The 13,357-nt window shown below is 40.2% G+C and overlaps 1 protein-coding gene across 2 annotated transcripts in view; it reads right to left on the reverse strand.

The window, feature by feature from the left end:
- LIMS1 (LIM zinc finger domain containing 1) overlaps positions 1–13,357 on the reverse strand; it is a 161,561-nt gene that overhangs the window by 82,018 nt on the left and 66,186 nt on the right. The window contains exon 1 of one of the 2 annotated variants that reach the window (XM_030569432.1): positions 9,662–9,852. The exons of the other annotated variant lie outside the window; for it this stretch is intronic. Within the exon in view, the coding sequence (XP_030425292.1) occupies positions 9,662–9,768 (107 nt within the window). The 5' untranslated portion in view covers positions 9,769–9,852. Of the gene's footprint in view, positions 1–9,661; positions 9,853–13,357 lie in introns of those variants that run through there. 2 annotated transcript variants of the gene reach the window in all.

Consider the following 13,357-nt stretch of genomic DNA (forward strand, 5'->3'; position numbering starts at 1 on the left):
GTCTGATGGTGATTCAGTCAAAAGAAATTGTTTAGGAATGATTATGCCACATAAAAAAAGCAGGAAGGTGAGGACGAGAGAGGGTGTTCTCATCATGAGATACTTTTAATAGCTTAGGGTTAAAGTAAGCGTGAATATATGCTTTGTTCCTCTAATCCTTTGGAAGTGTCAAACTCTCTGGAAATTGTCATAAGAAGCGTCAATATTTCCTCTAATAGTGAGCAGACATTGATGAACTCTCTCTTCACTTCAAATGTTTTTGATTCATGGACAAAGTATTCTGGTCCAAAATACAGATTGCTCTGGCAGTATTTCTAGTCATAGCCATGTACAAAATGTTGGACTCTAAACTTATTTCAATATTTTTATTATTGAATATTTACTGTGTAAAACCTCGATATGTGTACTTCTGCTTTGGTACTGATTACTGTTAATACTGCTATTGAGCCTCTGCTGATATTTGCATCTTAAAGAAGCTGGAGAAACGATGTATAATATTTAACTTTCTTTTAAGTTTTGTGAGACTATTGTGAAATGTTACACATTAATATTCAACAGTCAAAGTTTAGGAATTCTGCAAATTTGCTTCCTCTGCCTCCCCTCGGCTCTCAGTATCCTGCAGAGTTCAGAAGCTCTGCAGGGTCCCTATTGCCTCATCTCACTCCTCCAAGTCAGCTCCTCACTGTTTCTCCTATGAGCACTAATAGGTCTGCAGGGAGGCAAAGTCCATAGGCATCTTATGAGATCTAACTAGGGGTCTGTCTGATGAGAGTTTTTTAGATTTTACATTGGGGATGCTTGGGACCCTGCATAACTTTTAAATGCTATGGAGCACTGAGAAATGGATGGCCCAGGACACGGCTGAACTGCTTCAGGCTTTACAAATTTAAACACATGTTTAACTTTAATCATATGCTTACATCCAAAGTCCCTTAAGTATGTGCTTAACTGGAGTCTACAGCAATTTGTCTGTAAAACTGCTTAGTACTTCAGTGCATGAAATTAAGAGTTGGCGTTCACCAGGCGAATACAAAACTGATCCAGTAGTTTTCAACTGTCAATGTCTCTCAATACAGAGAAAACTTTATAAGATATCTTCTGTGAAATAGAATAGAGTGACTAACTACTCAAATAACTGATGAAAACTAAATGAAGAAAGCTAGTACTTATTTGATGTGATTACTGAAATTAACAAATTATCAGCCATTCCATAAGTTCTTAAAATTTTAACTTTAATTTTACTTAGTAGGGACCTAAAAGACTTAGTTAGTAAGACACTTAGCTCAATTATTTTTTCAAGTGTAATCATTAAACACTAACTGAACAATTGTTTTAATCAATTTTCTTCCAGTTTTTCCAAAATATTCTACTGAATTGTGAAAGTAAATCATAAGAATTTTTTAGGCCAAACAAAGTTAGGAAGGTCAGGGTGGAGAAGGGGGATGTGAAAATAGGACTTATAAAGCTGCTGTTGAATGGCTCCGAATGATTAGTCACAGATGTATGCTTACTACTTCCTTAGCATCCTGTTTTCTGGAGAAAGTAGGGGAGAAAAAATTTACCAGATAGCTAGAATTTTTGTGATATCACTTAAAAAAGTATTTCACAACACAGTACAAAAAAATCTCTACGGAGGTGGTTTTGAAAAATGTTTCACTCTATCATTTTCTAATTATATGTGAATTTAAAATTCTTCAAATAGATGAGGTGCTAAGCACGGAAGGAAGAAAAAATAACAATACTTTGTTTTAACATTGTAACAGGTAGTAAAGAGCCTCAAAATACAAATATTAGCAGGTGTACACTGAACTTTCACTCAAGATGTCATGATGACTGTATCCTCAATGTACAGTATTCTGTGTTATCTTGTTTCAAATCTAGGTAAATTATAAAAGTAAAATGGGGATGTGATCAATTTATGAGAACACAAAGAAATTCAAATAGGAGCCACGGAACACAGCTTAAACATGATGAATGTAATGTCCGCCATCACAATGCAGTGCTCAAAACACACTGTTGCAGGCTGGTGTACTTTTAAGTTTTCAAGTAAAAACATTTGTGATAGTTTATATTCATTCTGTCTTAAATTAATTTCTGTGGAAAGGGCTAGTAAATCCACTCACCCAGGGTAAGTGGAAAGCTTGACCTGGGAAGTGAAGGGACCCACACACCATCAACCTGTGGTGAATTCAAGCTTTTGTTTTCAAAAAACAAGTTTTTAGCCCTGTCATGAAAGCATTCCATAGATGAACTGTGTGTATACTGATGGGCACTGTCATCTCCCCAGATCTGGAGACAAACAAATCTCATAATTTTGCTAAGCAGCAGCATGGTGAAATTAACAAGACTCCTGGCAGTTTGCTTAGGATATTCAGAAACTTTGCAGAGAGCAACGGGACTACCAGGAATCATGTCATTTTCACACTGATGCTGAAGCTGATGCCTTGGGAAGCTAGAAGCAGAAACAGAAAACATCAGAGTTATTCACTTAGAGCTTGATTCAGTGCACAATAGCCAAACTCCCACTGACTCCAATTGTGCAGGATTGGGTTTCTGACCGAAAAAACAAGTGCTGTAGAGAGGTAGTGAATGAGAGAGAGAGAGAGAGAAACTCTGGACTGCACTTACAGAACTCTGCACCAACAAAGCATTTTAAAACATTTAACTACCACCAATCTGTAACCCCTAGAGCTGGGGAAACTGAGGCACTGAGCACTGAAGTGACTCATCCATCATCATACAAACTGTGGCAGGTACAGAAACTGAATGCAAATTTTCCAATTCACAGTTCTGCACATTAGACTACAAGAAAAGGGGTCTAGCAGGTAAAGTCTGAAATATTTTCAGATAGTAACTTAACGAAGACACAGCACCATTCACTAAAATGCTATTAAGAGGATTCTACTACAGACTGAGAATGACAAATTTTAAAATTTAGTTGTCAAACGCATATCATTTCCCTACAATGCTCCCTGCAGTAGGTGGAAAAAAATGCTTCTGGGCTGATCGATTGGAAATTGCACAGCAGAATTATAAACCTCTGGAAGACAATGATGGAAATAGACTAATACCAGCATTAATGGGTACAGCTTCAAAAGTTAAAGATCTGTTTCCTGTTATGGACCCTCAAAGCCGGCAGTGGATGATCTCTCTCAAAAGTTATGTTAACACAGGAAATTACTCTATTTTCCTAGTCTACTTCACATATCTTTAAGGGATTTTTTTTTTTTTAAGGGAAAGTCAATGGTATTTTCTTATTTTGTAAAACTTTGGGAATTTAAACCTACATACATATTCTGAATATATTGTTCAATGGTGTAATGCAGAATTACAATGTCCTAATTATTAATTATTTGTATTTTAATGCTTCAGATTAAGTCACATTACACTTAATTTCAAATTAAAAGTTAAAAAAAAAATTAAAATTCAGCAGCAAATATCCATTTAAAGCTCTTTGGCACCAGCCAATATTGATGCTTCTGCAGCAGTCTGTGAAGACTCTGCCAGGAAAATGTGATTTCCAGAAGATGAGGATTAAAACAGGTATCTGTTTTTGCAGAATATATGGAATCATATGTACATCTGAGTTCAAGACAGAAATTATTATCGTACTGGGGTTCTCAGACTTTGTGGTCCTGTGGTGCTACTCAGTTTTAACACTGATCCATAAAGTAAATTAAATCCAAACTGGGCTCAAGTCCAAGCTCCCATTGTGATCACTAAAGCATTCTGTAACAGCCCCTGTCTCAAGAAAATCCCAGCAGTTAAAACTTGAAAGAACCTTTGCTGCACCCACTCACCCAACACACCAGCTACATGCAGAAACTCAGGGAAGAATATATGCTTAGTATATACATTCTATCAAAATGATGTTCATCACTCCACTTAAGAGCCAATAACTGGGCTGAGAGAGAGAGAGAGAGAGAGTTACTCTCTCTCTCTCAGGGATATTTAAATCAATTCCCTTACCAAGGACAATGAGTTGGGTAACTGTGCTATTCCCTGTACAAACAGGAATGATCACCCTGTGCTTGCTCCCCAAAAAAGTAACAATCTAGGAAGACAAGTAACAAAAGAAGGGTAAGGGAGAGGGACACTATAAGGGAGAGAAGCAATAAAGTGCTGGAATAAGGAGAACTAGTAGAGGACGTGTACCTGGGCTTCGTTTAAGACTTCTTCACAATGCCCTATAAGAAGCCACTAAGGGTACATCTCCAGTGCAAAAAAACCCAAACAAACAAACAAAAAAACACCCCTCCAACTCCCCACCCGCACTGCAGTGAGTCTCAGAACCTGTGTGAACTGATTCAAGCTCATGCTATAGGGAAAAAAATATCAGTATACATTAGGGGCCGGCAACCTCTGGCACGCAGCTCGCCAGGGTAAGCACCCTGGCGGGCCAGGCCAGTTTGTTTACCTACCGTGTCGGCAGGTTCGGCCAATAGCAGCTCCCACTGGCTGTGGTTCGCCATCCCCGGCCACTGGGGCTGCAGTAAGCAGTGTGGGCCGAGGGATGTGCTGGCTGCGGCTTCCCATGGCCCCTATTGGCCTGGAGCAGCAAACCACAGCCAGTGGGAGCCGCGACTGGCTGAACCTGCCGATGCGGCAGGTAAACAAATTGGCCCGTTCCACCAGGGTGCTTACCCTGTTGAGCCACGTGCCAGAGGTTGCCAGCCCCTGGTATACATGTTCCCACTCAGGTGGGAGCCTGGGCTCTCAGACCCAGCCCACCTTGCCAGGTTTTAGAGCCTAAGCTCCAGCTCAAGTGAGAAAGTCTATACTGCTAGCTTTAGTCTCATAGCACAAGCCCTGAGAGCCCCAGTCAGTTGACCTGACTCTGAGACTCGCTGCCACGGAGGGTTTTTGGTGTGTGGGCGAGCCCCGAGAAAACTAAGTCATACACAAATTTTGGTGCTGGATTAGAAAACAAAGAGCAGGGATGAATGGCCAGTTTTTAACACGGCAAAAGGTTTATAGTGAATTGACCCAAGTACTGGTACTATTTAACATTTAATTAAATAACTATTTAAAAAAGGGGTTACCCACGACTACGAAAAATTAATGAAGTGGAGAACTTCACGGGGATGTTACAAAGCTATACAATAGGGCAACATGATGATGGCATATTACATTTAGTGTACACAAGTAATGCACACTGCAAGTAATATTTTATCCTATTGATAGAATCTAAAGTAAATGTAAGCACTAAGGACAGATCCTAAGGTGTAACTGTGGAGAACTCAATGAAAACAAAGAATGTTCCACAGTGTTCCATTTAATATCCATGAAAATTAAGGGCTTCCTCCTCCTGAGTTCTCATTCTTCTCCATCTCGTAGTTAATAATCCTGTATTTATAACATTGCAACCTTTTGCCATAGAAATTATTGAAAAATCACAAATAAGGCAGCATGGCAACTACAGGATGAAATAAGAAAATGGGTTAGCAAGGAGCAAAATCCAGCTTAAGCAGAAATAACTTCAACAATTAGCAAATCTGATAAGAACAATTATGAAAGGAGCAAAGGGACTGAATTTATGTTATAATTTTCACCTATTGAAAACATTTTTTTAAACATAATCAAGTCCCCTCTTAGATATTAACCTTCAAGGCACTTTACAACTCTGGCCCTTCCCTAGTAATCCACTTTTGACAAAGGCTGCCTACTGTTTACCTGATTGCAGGACTGGCGCTAGGGGTTTGAGCGCCCTAGGCGGACAGCAATTTCAGCACCCCGCGCGCTGGTCCCGCGGCTCCGGTGGGGCTGCCGCAGTGGTGCCTGCGGAGGGTCCGCTAGTCCGCGGCTCCGGTGGAGCTGCCGCAATCTTGTCTGTGGGAGGTCCACCGGAGCCGCGCGAGCAGCCGAACGTCCGCAGGCACGACTGCAGCAGCTCCACTGGAGCCGCGGAACACCGGACCCTCCACAGGCACCACTGCGGCAGCTCCACTGGAGCCGCCTGCAGCCCCCTCCGGCAAAACGGCGCCCATCATTTATTCTGGCGCCCTAGGCGATTGCCTAGGCTGCCTAAATGGTAGTGCCGGCCCTGCCTGCTTGCCCTTTTGTCCCATGAACATCTTTGGACTTTCTTCCATTCCACCTCTTACGCTTGGAACACCTTCCATTAAATTAACTGAAAGGCTATATACTGACCTCTCCTTCAAATTATTTCTCAGGAGCCACTTCTGCCTCACACACTGCTTATCTTCATAAATTGTAAGCTACTGAGGGCAGGAATCATGGGCAACTTTATGAAGTGAGTTCTAGCCCATGAAAGCTTATGCCCAAATAAATCTGTTAGTCTCTTAAGGTGCCACAAGGACTCCTCATTGTTTTTGCTGATACAGACTAACAAGGCTACCACTCTGAAACTTGTCTTTATGTTTGTGTAGCATCGCACACAATCCAAATCAGGGCTGCTAGGAGCTAGCAAGATATCCACGTTAAACAAGAATAATGATAATATTACAGCTATAAAGTATGGATGTCATTTATTTGCTTCCAACAGATCTATTTGCAGGTTCTGTTTATGAAAGCAGATTCTGATCCCATAAGGACTTTGACACATTATTTAAAACTAGTAAAAAGAGACAAAAAGTAGATAAAGGGCATTGAATATATTAAAAACAATATATACAAAGGAAAGGAAATGTTGAGTGGAGAATGAACCTCTGAACATACCCCATTCGACTGAGCTTAATTACTAAGTGATTTTTCAGTCACTTAGTAATTAACTAAGTTAATAACTAAGTTATTAACTGAGGGCTGGTCTACACTAAGAAGTTACATCGACATTGTCATGGTATAAACCCCCACTCTGAACCTTAGCATCCAAAAGATGGGGTACCAGCATGAATTCCTCTAAACTCAATTACCAGCTTAGTACTTGTAGCACTGCCACCAACCAGGAATTCCAGTGCCTGGTACACTCTGGTCCCCCAAAAACCTTGCCCGGGGACCCCAAAGACCCAATCCCTCTGGATCTTAACACAAGGAAAGTAAACCCTTTCCCTCACCGTTGCCTCTCCCAGACTTCCCCTCCCTGGGTTACCCTGGAAGATCACTGTGATTCAAACTCCTTGAATCTTAAAACAGAGAGGAAAATTCACCTTCCCCTCTCCTTCTCTCTCCCCCTCCCAGACTCTCCCTGAGAGAGAAAGTAATCCTAACACAGAGAGAAAATTAACCTCTCTTTCCCCCTCCCTTCCTTTCTCCCCACCAATTCCCTGGTGCAATTCCCTGGTGGATCAAGACCCAGTGCCCCGGGGTCTCACCAGAATAAAAAAAACAATCACGTTCTTAAACAAGAAAAGCTTTGAATTAAAGAAAGAAAAAAACAGTAAAAATTATCTTTGTAAATTTAAGATGGAATATGTTACAGGGTCTTTCAGCTATAGACACTGGGAATACCCTCCCAGCCTAAGTATACAAGTACAAATTAAAATCCTTTCAGTAAAATACACATTTGAACTCCTCCCAGCCAAATACACATTTGCAAATAAAGAAAACAACATAAGCCTAACTCGCCTTATCACCTAGTACTTACTATTTTGAATCTATAAGAACCTGTATCAAAGAGATTGAAGAGAAACCTGGTTGCATGTCTGGTCACTCTCAGAACCCAGAGAGAACAACCACCAAAAACTAACAGCACACACAAAAACTTCCCTCCCTCAAGATTTGAAAGTATCCTGTCCCCTGATTGGTCCTCTGGTCAGGTGACAGCCTGGCTCACTGAACTTGTTAACCCCTTACAGTCAAAAGAGACATGAAGTACTTCTGTTCTATTAACCCTTAACTATCTGTTTATGACAGACACAGCAACATCTCTGAGGGGTGTGAAAAAGCCACACTCATGAGAAATGTAGCTATACCAACCTAACCTCCAGCATGGACAGCACTAGGCTGATGAAAGAATTATTCTGTTGACCTAGCTATCGCCTGTTGGGGAAGTGGATTACCTATGCCAGTGGGAAAACCCCTCTTGTTGGCATAGTGTCTATACTGAAGTGCAACTGTGGTGCAACCACAGCGCAGCAACTGTGTCGCTGTAGTGTTTCAAGTGTAGACAAGCGTTTAGTGTAACTGTTTTTGTGTACATAAAGCACTACAGTAAAGAACATTCAACTGGTAATGAGGAAAACAAGGACATCTGCCATTAAGAATGACGTGATATAAGACACGCTCTCCAACATTAATATACAATGGAGTGCTTAAAGGAGCAGATAAAGAAGTATCCCCAATGGATATAGGTTTTTAAAGAAAAATGCATCTTTTCATTCCACTTAACTTCTTTGCTGCTATTCGTTTGTTAAAACATTAACATTCTGTTAATGACTTTGGATTGGAAAACATATGTGTTATACATTATACAGATACATAAATACCCTCAGAAATCTACATAGGCAGAGATTTTAGAATAGAATCTAAGTATACATAGCAGCTTCATTACATGACTTAAGTAACTGACTATTATTGTCGTGATAATTGTCATGACAATTAAAAATAATATTAAGTTAAAAAAATTAAGATGAAATTAAGTTCTTAATCTTAACACAAAGGGACATCTTAAAAATGTAAACTTCCATTCTTCTGAAATCAAGTAACACAAATAACAAAACCGCAATTAAAGAAGTAAATTTCTATGAAAAGTTTCAGCACAAAGTGAATTCTGACGGCCTGAAAAAGCAGAGTTTATAAGAAAAAAAGGATGGCACTATAACCCCCATATGAAACAGAAGCACAAAATTGTATGAAGCATTCCAATTATGAAGTTGAAACACGCAAATCAAAACACAGTTTAAAAATAAAAGCAAAGTAAAAGTAATTAGGGGATAGGAAGTACTTCCTCTCCATTGATCCTTTTGCAGCATATACACAAGAATCCATTACTGAATAACATGAAATGTGAACAGACTGTTTCCCTATCTAGGAGATAAAAAGTTAGCATTTTCACTGGTCTGAAACTGCACTTACTGAGCCTACAAACTATTATTCTTTCATGTTCTAAATGTAGGCCACTGAAAATCTCATGTAAGATTTTAAAAGGAACTTCATATTGGGAAAATATCCTTAGTCGTTAAATGGCTTTCAGATTTTTGGTCACCCTTCCTTCATAAGGTCATGTCAAGTGGTTCTACTGCATTCTTTTGTCTAGAGCCATTTCACAAAGAATCCCTATGAAAAGAAGCGTGATCCAACAAGCTGCACTAGACCATCTTAAACAAAGAAAAGCCCTATAGAATGACACCAGGAAGATCCCAGAGAAACAACTTTCCTTGGTTTCAATTAGAGTGCTTTCATGATTAACACTGATTTTTAATCTACACTGCAATAACACATATGGGGAAGTTATTTACTAGCAACATTACCAGCTGTCAAAAGTATACTAGAAAATTAGAGACAGAGTGCATTTGCCAAATTTAGGAAACGATTCATGCCATTGCCAAAAACTACACTATGACTGGTGCAAACACAGGACATCTGCTTCTTATTAGTCCCTCCTAGATTTATTCTGGTATTTTGGGGCTACTTTTAAACTACACATTTTACAATGACATTATTAGAACCTCAGTTTGTATTTAGTTTGCTGTAATCATTTAAACAAACGCCTGTTAACTACAAAAGTATCCTGAGCCTTTGTTAACCATTAATTTGCACTCACCTTAGCTTCTCTTCATGTAACCCATGAAGTCCCAAACTATCAGGGCGATCCCGTCTCCTCCTATACAGACCAGAATATGATAACTCTTTCAGTTGTAATGCAGTCATATTTCTCTACCCACAGGGTTTTTTAAAGTTTCTGTAGAGTAGTGTGGCTGCCAAGATGCCTGGAGAGAATATGCTCAGCAGTGGATCTGCACACCTGCACTCGTCAGAGTTACAAATCTCTCAGCACAGGCAGTTGCTGTACTGCTTCCTGTTTCTCATAGGTACACACCCTTCAGAAGGGCACTACATTTCCTTTATCACACCTAAGGGATGCCTGTGGCAAGCCAACCAGGCTCCATGAAAGTTTGTTGGAAATTAAAGCTTAAGTGCCCAGTCATCATGAACAAATTTACAATTTATTATGCAAACTATTCAACTGTCCTTATGCCTCTTGGAATTGGCTAAAAATCTCATGAGCAATTATCTCTTCCATACCATTATTTATAACAAAAAGAGATCCATTAGCACTATAAAATCCAAAGTTACTCAAGCATGTAAGCAAACCAAAAAATTGGAGATTCATCCTATAAACTGAGCAGCAAGAGGACCTACAAGAACTTTCATATCCAGCATTCAAACATTCTCTTACAAACCAAGGTGACTAATGCTGCCAGTACAAAAACACTTTTCCTCCCAAACTCTAAAAATTAAAACAATCAACTATCAAAAGGACTGCCACTCTGGCATTTGTCTATTTTTCAATGGTGCAAGGTCCTGTGGAGACTATAAAACATGAATGATAAAGTTAAAAGTTTCCTGTAACACAGGAAGGTGACAATCATGGTTTTCCAAGCTGCATGTCTCATTTGAACTGGTAATGAAAACTATACACTTGAATTTCAAAGTAGGTTTAAACAGACCTGAATGTTTTTTCAAAAATTGATTTTAAATCTTGGCACATGTATACAGACTCTTATCCAGGTTTATTTCTAGGGAGAAATTATACATGAACCTATTTCAGATTTTAATTTTGTTAAATGTAAGTTTGATAAATTAAAGTGAGGAAGCTAAAAAACCCAAACCTCATTGATTACTTGCAAGAAACTTGTAAGACACTCTTTGACCTAGACAGGAAACACATGTCTATGTGGTACGAATTATACATTCAATTATCAGAGTTTTTGATTTGTAGTGGAACACACATAAAGGTTAATTTAAAATTCCTACAATAACAAAATGTGCAAAGAATGCAAATTTTGGTTTTAAATATGTAGTATTGGATCTGTAGCTTCATACTAGTGAATTCTGTCAAGTTTATAAGATTATAAACAAGCATGGGAGTTTTATACAAGAATATTCTAGGAACAATTCAGTATAGAATGCCATCCAGGGAATTTTAAAGAAAGGCATTATATGATAGATCTAAAAAAACCCAACATTTTCTTAGCAACCACACCACATAACCTTTAGTGTATCCTGTAAGACTGAAAAAAATCACATATAAAACAAAATTATATATATTTGATTTTAAAAGACTGTACTGATTTAAAGATAGAAAAAGGCTGTACATCTCCACTCACCTAGAAATCACACTGGGAAAAATTAGAAAAGGAAAACAGTTTATGGTATTTGCCTAAACATGCTGCATTCCAGTTTCAAGTGCAATATTCAAGTAAACCCCCAATGCACAGCAGGATAAATTTAAACAGAATTAAGCAACACCTCCCTAAAGTCAGACATTAGTAGTTTCTAATGACTAGTTAATGCTCTTACAAATGCCTGTTAAGTATGGTGATGACTGATACGCATAGAAGGGTAGTTTTTATAAATCATCACCAACTTCTTACAGCCCTTTAATTATTAAAGGACATCATCAGTACATGTCCAAACAACTAATTTCTAACAACTACAATGTAAAAAGTGAACCTACGGATAGACATTATGTTATATAAAAACCTGTTTTGAATTATTAGCAATAAACTGAGCTATGGTAGTGACTAGAGAAGTAAATAACAGTGTTTTTTCAAAATACAGTAGTATCTGTTCAGTTTAACCTTGCATTTTTCTTTTAAATCTTTTCTCAAAATCTCATGGAGAAAATGCCATGCCCCTTTTTGTTGCATATGGTTTCTATTTAATTATGAAGAAAGACTGCTCCAAAATGCATAATATCAACTCATGACTGTTTGCATAACAACTGCCAAGCAGTGTGAGCTTGCCAGGCAACAACTCAAGCCACAATGTTACGTGCCCACATCTGCCCCAAAGTGAAGTGGTTCCAAGATCAAATCGGTCACAGAACAGCACACATAACAATTTACAGCACAATATAACAGATCCACACATGACCTTGGAGAGATCATTCTTAGGGCTTGTCTACATCACAAAGTTGCAGCGCTGGTGAGGGAGTTACAGCGCTGCAACTTAGGAGGTGTACACATCTGCAGGGCATCACCAGCGCTGCAACTCCCTGTTTGCAGCGCTGGCCGTACTCCCGTTTTGTCTCGGGTGTAGAGGATCCAGCGCTGGTGATCCAGCGCTGGTAATCAAGTGTAGACACTTACCAGCGCTTTTCTTGACCTCCGTGGAATAAGCAGGTATCCCAGCATACCTGAGGAAGCCTCTGGTAATCAAGCAGGTCTCCTTCCCCGGTTTGCTCTCGCGTTCCCCGAACCCCCGAGCAAGCAGGTCTCCTTTCCTGCGGTTTGCTCTCGCGTTCCCCGAATCCCCGAGCAAGCAGGTCTCCTTTCCTGCGGTTTGCAGGGGGGTTCGGGGAACGCGAGAGCAAACCGCGGCGAAGCTGGTCTCCTTCCCCGGTTTGCTCTCGCGTTCCCCGAACCCCCGTGCAAGCAGGTCTCCTTCCCTGCGGTTTGCAGGGGGGTTCGGGGAACGCGAGAGCAAACCGCGGGGAAGCTGGTCTCCTTCCCTGCGGTTTGCTCTTGCGTTCCCCGAATCCCCGAGCAAGCAGGTCTCCTTCCCTGCGGTTTGCAGGGGGGTTCGGGGAACGCGAGAGCAAACCGCGGCGAAGCTGGTCTCCTTCCCCGGTTTGCTCTCGCGTTCCCCGAACCCCCTTGAAGCCGCCCAACAGCGCTGCAGTGTGGCCACATCTAACACCACTTGCAGCGCTGGTTGCTGTAAGTGTGGCCACTCTGCAGCGCTGGCCCTATACAGCTGTACGAATACAGCTGTAACAACCAGCGCTGCAAAATTGTAGATGTAGACATACCCTTAGAGCTGCTTGGCACCTATTCATCCTCAAAGATACTTGTCTACTACAGTTGAGCACTGTAGCGCTCTGCCAATGGGAGAGATTCTCTCATCACTGTAGGTAATCCACTGTTGGAATTAATAATAATATTTGAAATGATTAAGAACATAAGAACGGCCACATTGGGTCAGAGCAAAGGTCCATCTAGCCCAGTATCCTGTCTTCCAACAGTGGCCAATGCCATGTGCCCCAGAGGAAATGGACAGAACAGGTAATTATCAAGTGATCCATCCCCTGTTGCCCATTCCCCAGCTTCTGGCAAACACAGGCCAGGCACATCATCCCTGCCCATCCTGGCTGATATCCAATTAATATTAATATGGGAAATCACCAAACACCATACATTCCTTTATTAAATCCAAATAAGAAATGGTATTTATACAATTGCTCTAAACATGCCTAAAAAGCCTAATAAGCAATTTACTACATCCAAACAATAAC

This window comes from Gopherus evgoodei, chromosome 1 (assembly GCF_007399415.2).
Source record: "Gopherus evgoodei ecotype Sinaloan lineage chromosome 1, rGopEvg1_v1.p, whole genome shotgun sequence".
Classification (NCBI taxonomy): domain Eukaryota; kingdom Metazoa; phylum Chordata; order Testudines; family Testudinidae; genus Gopherus; species Gopherus evgoodei.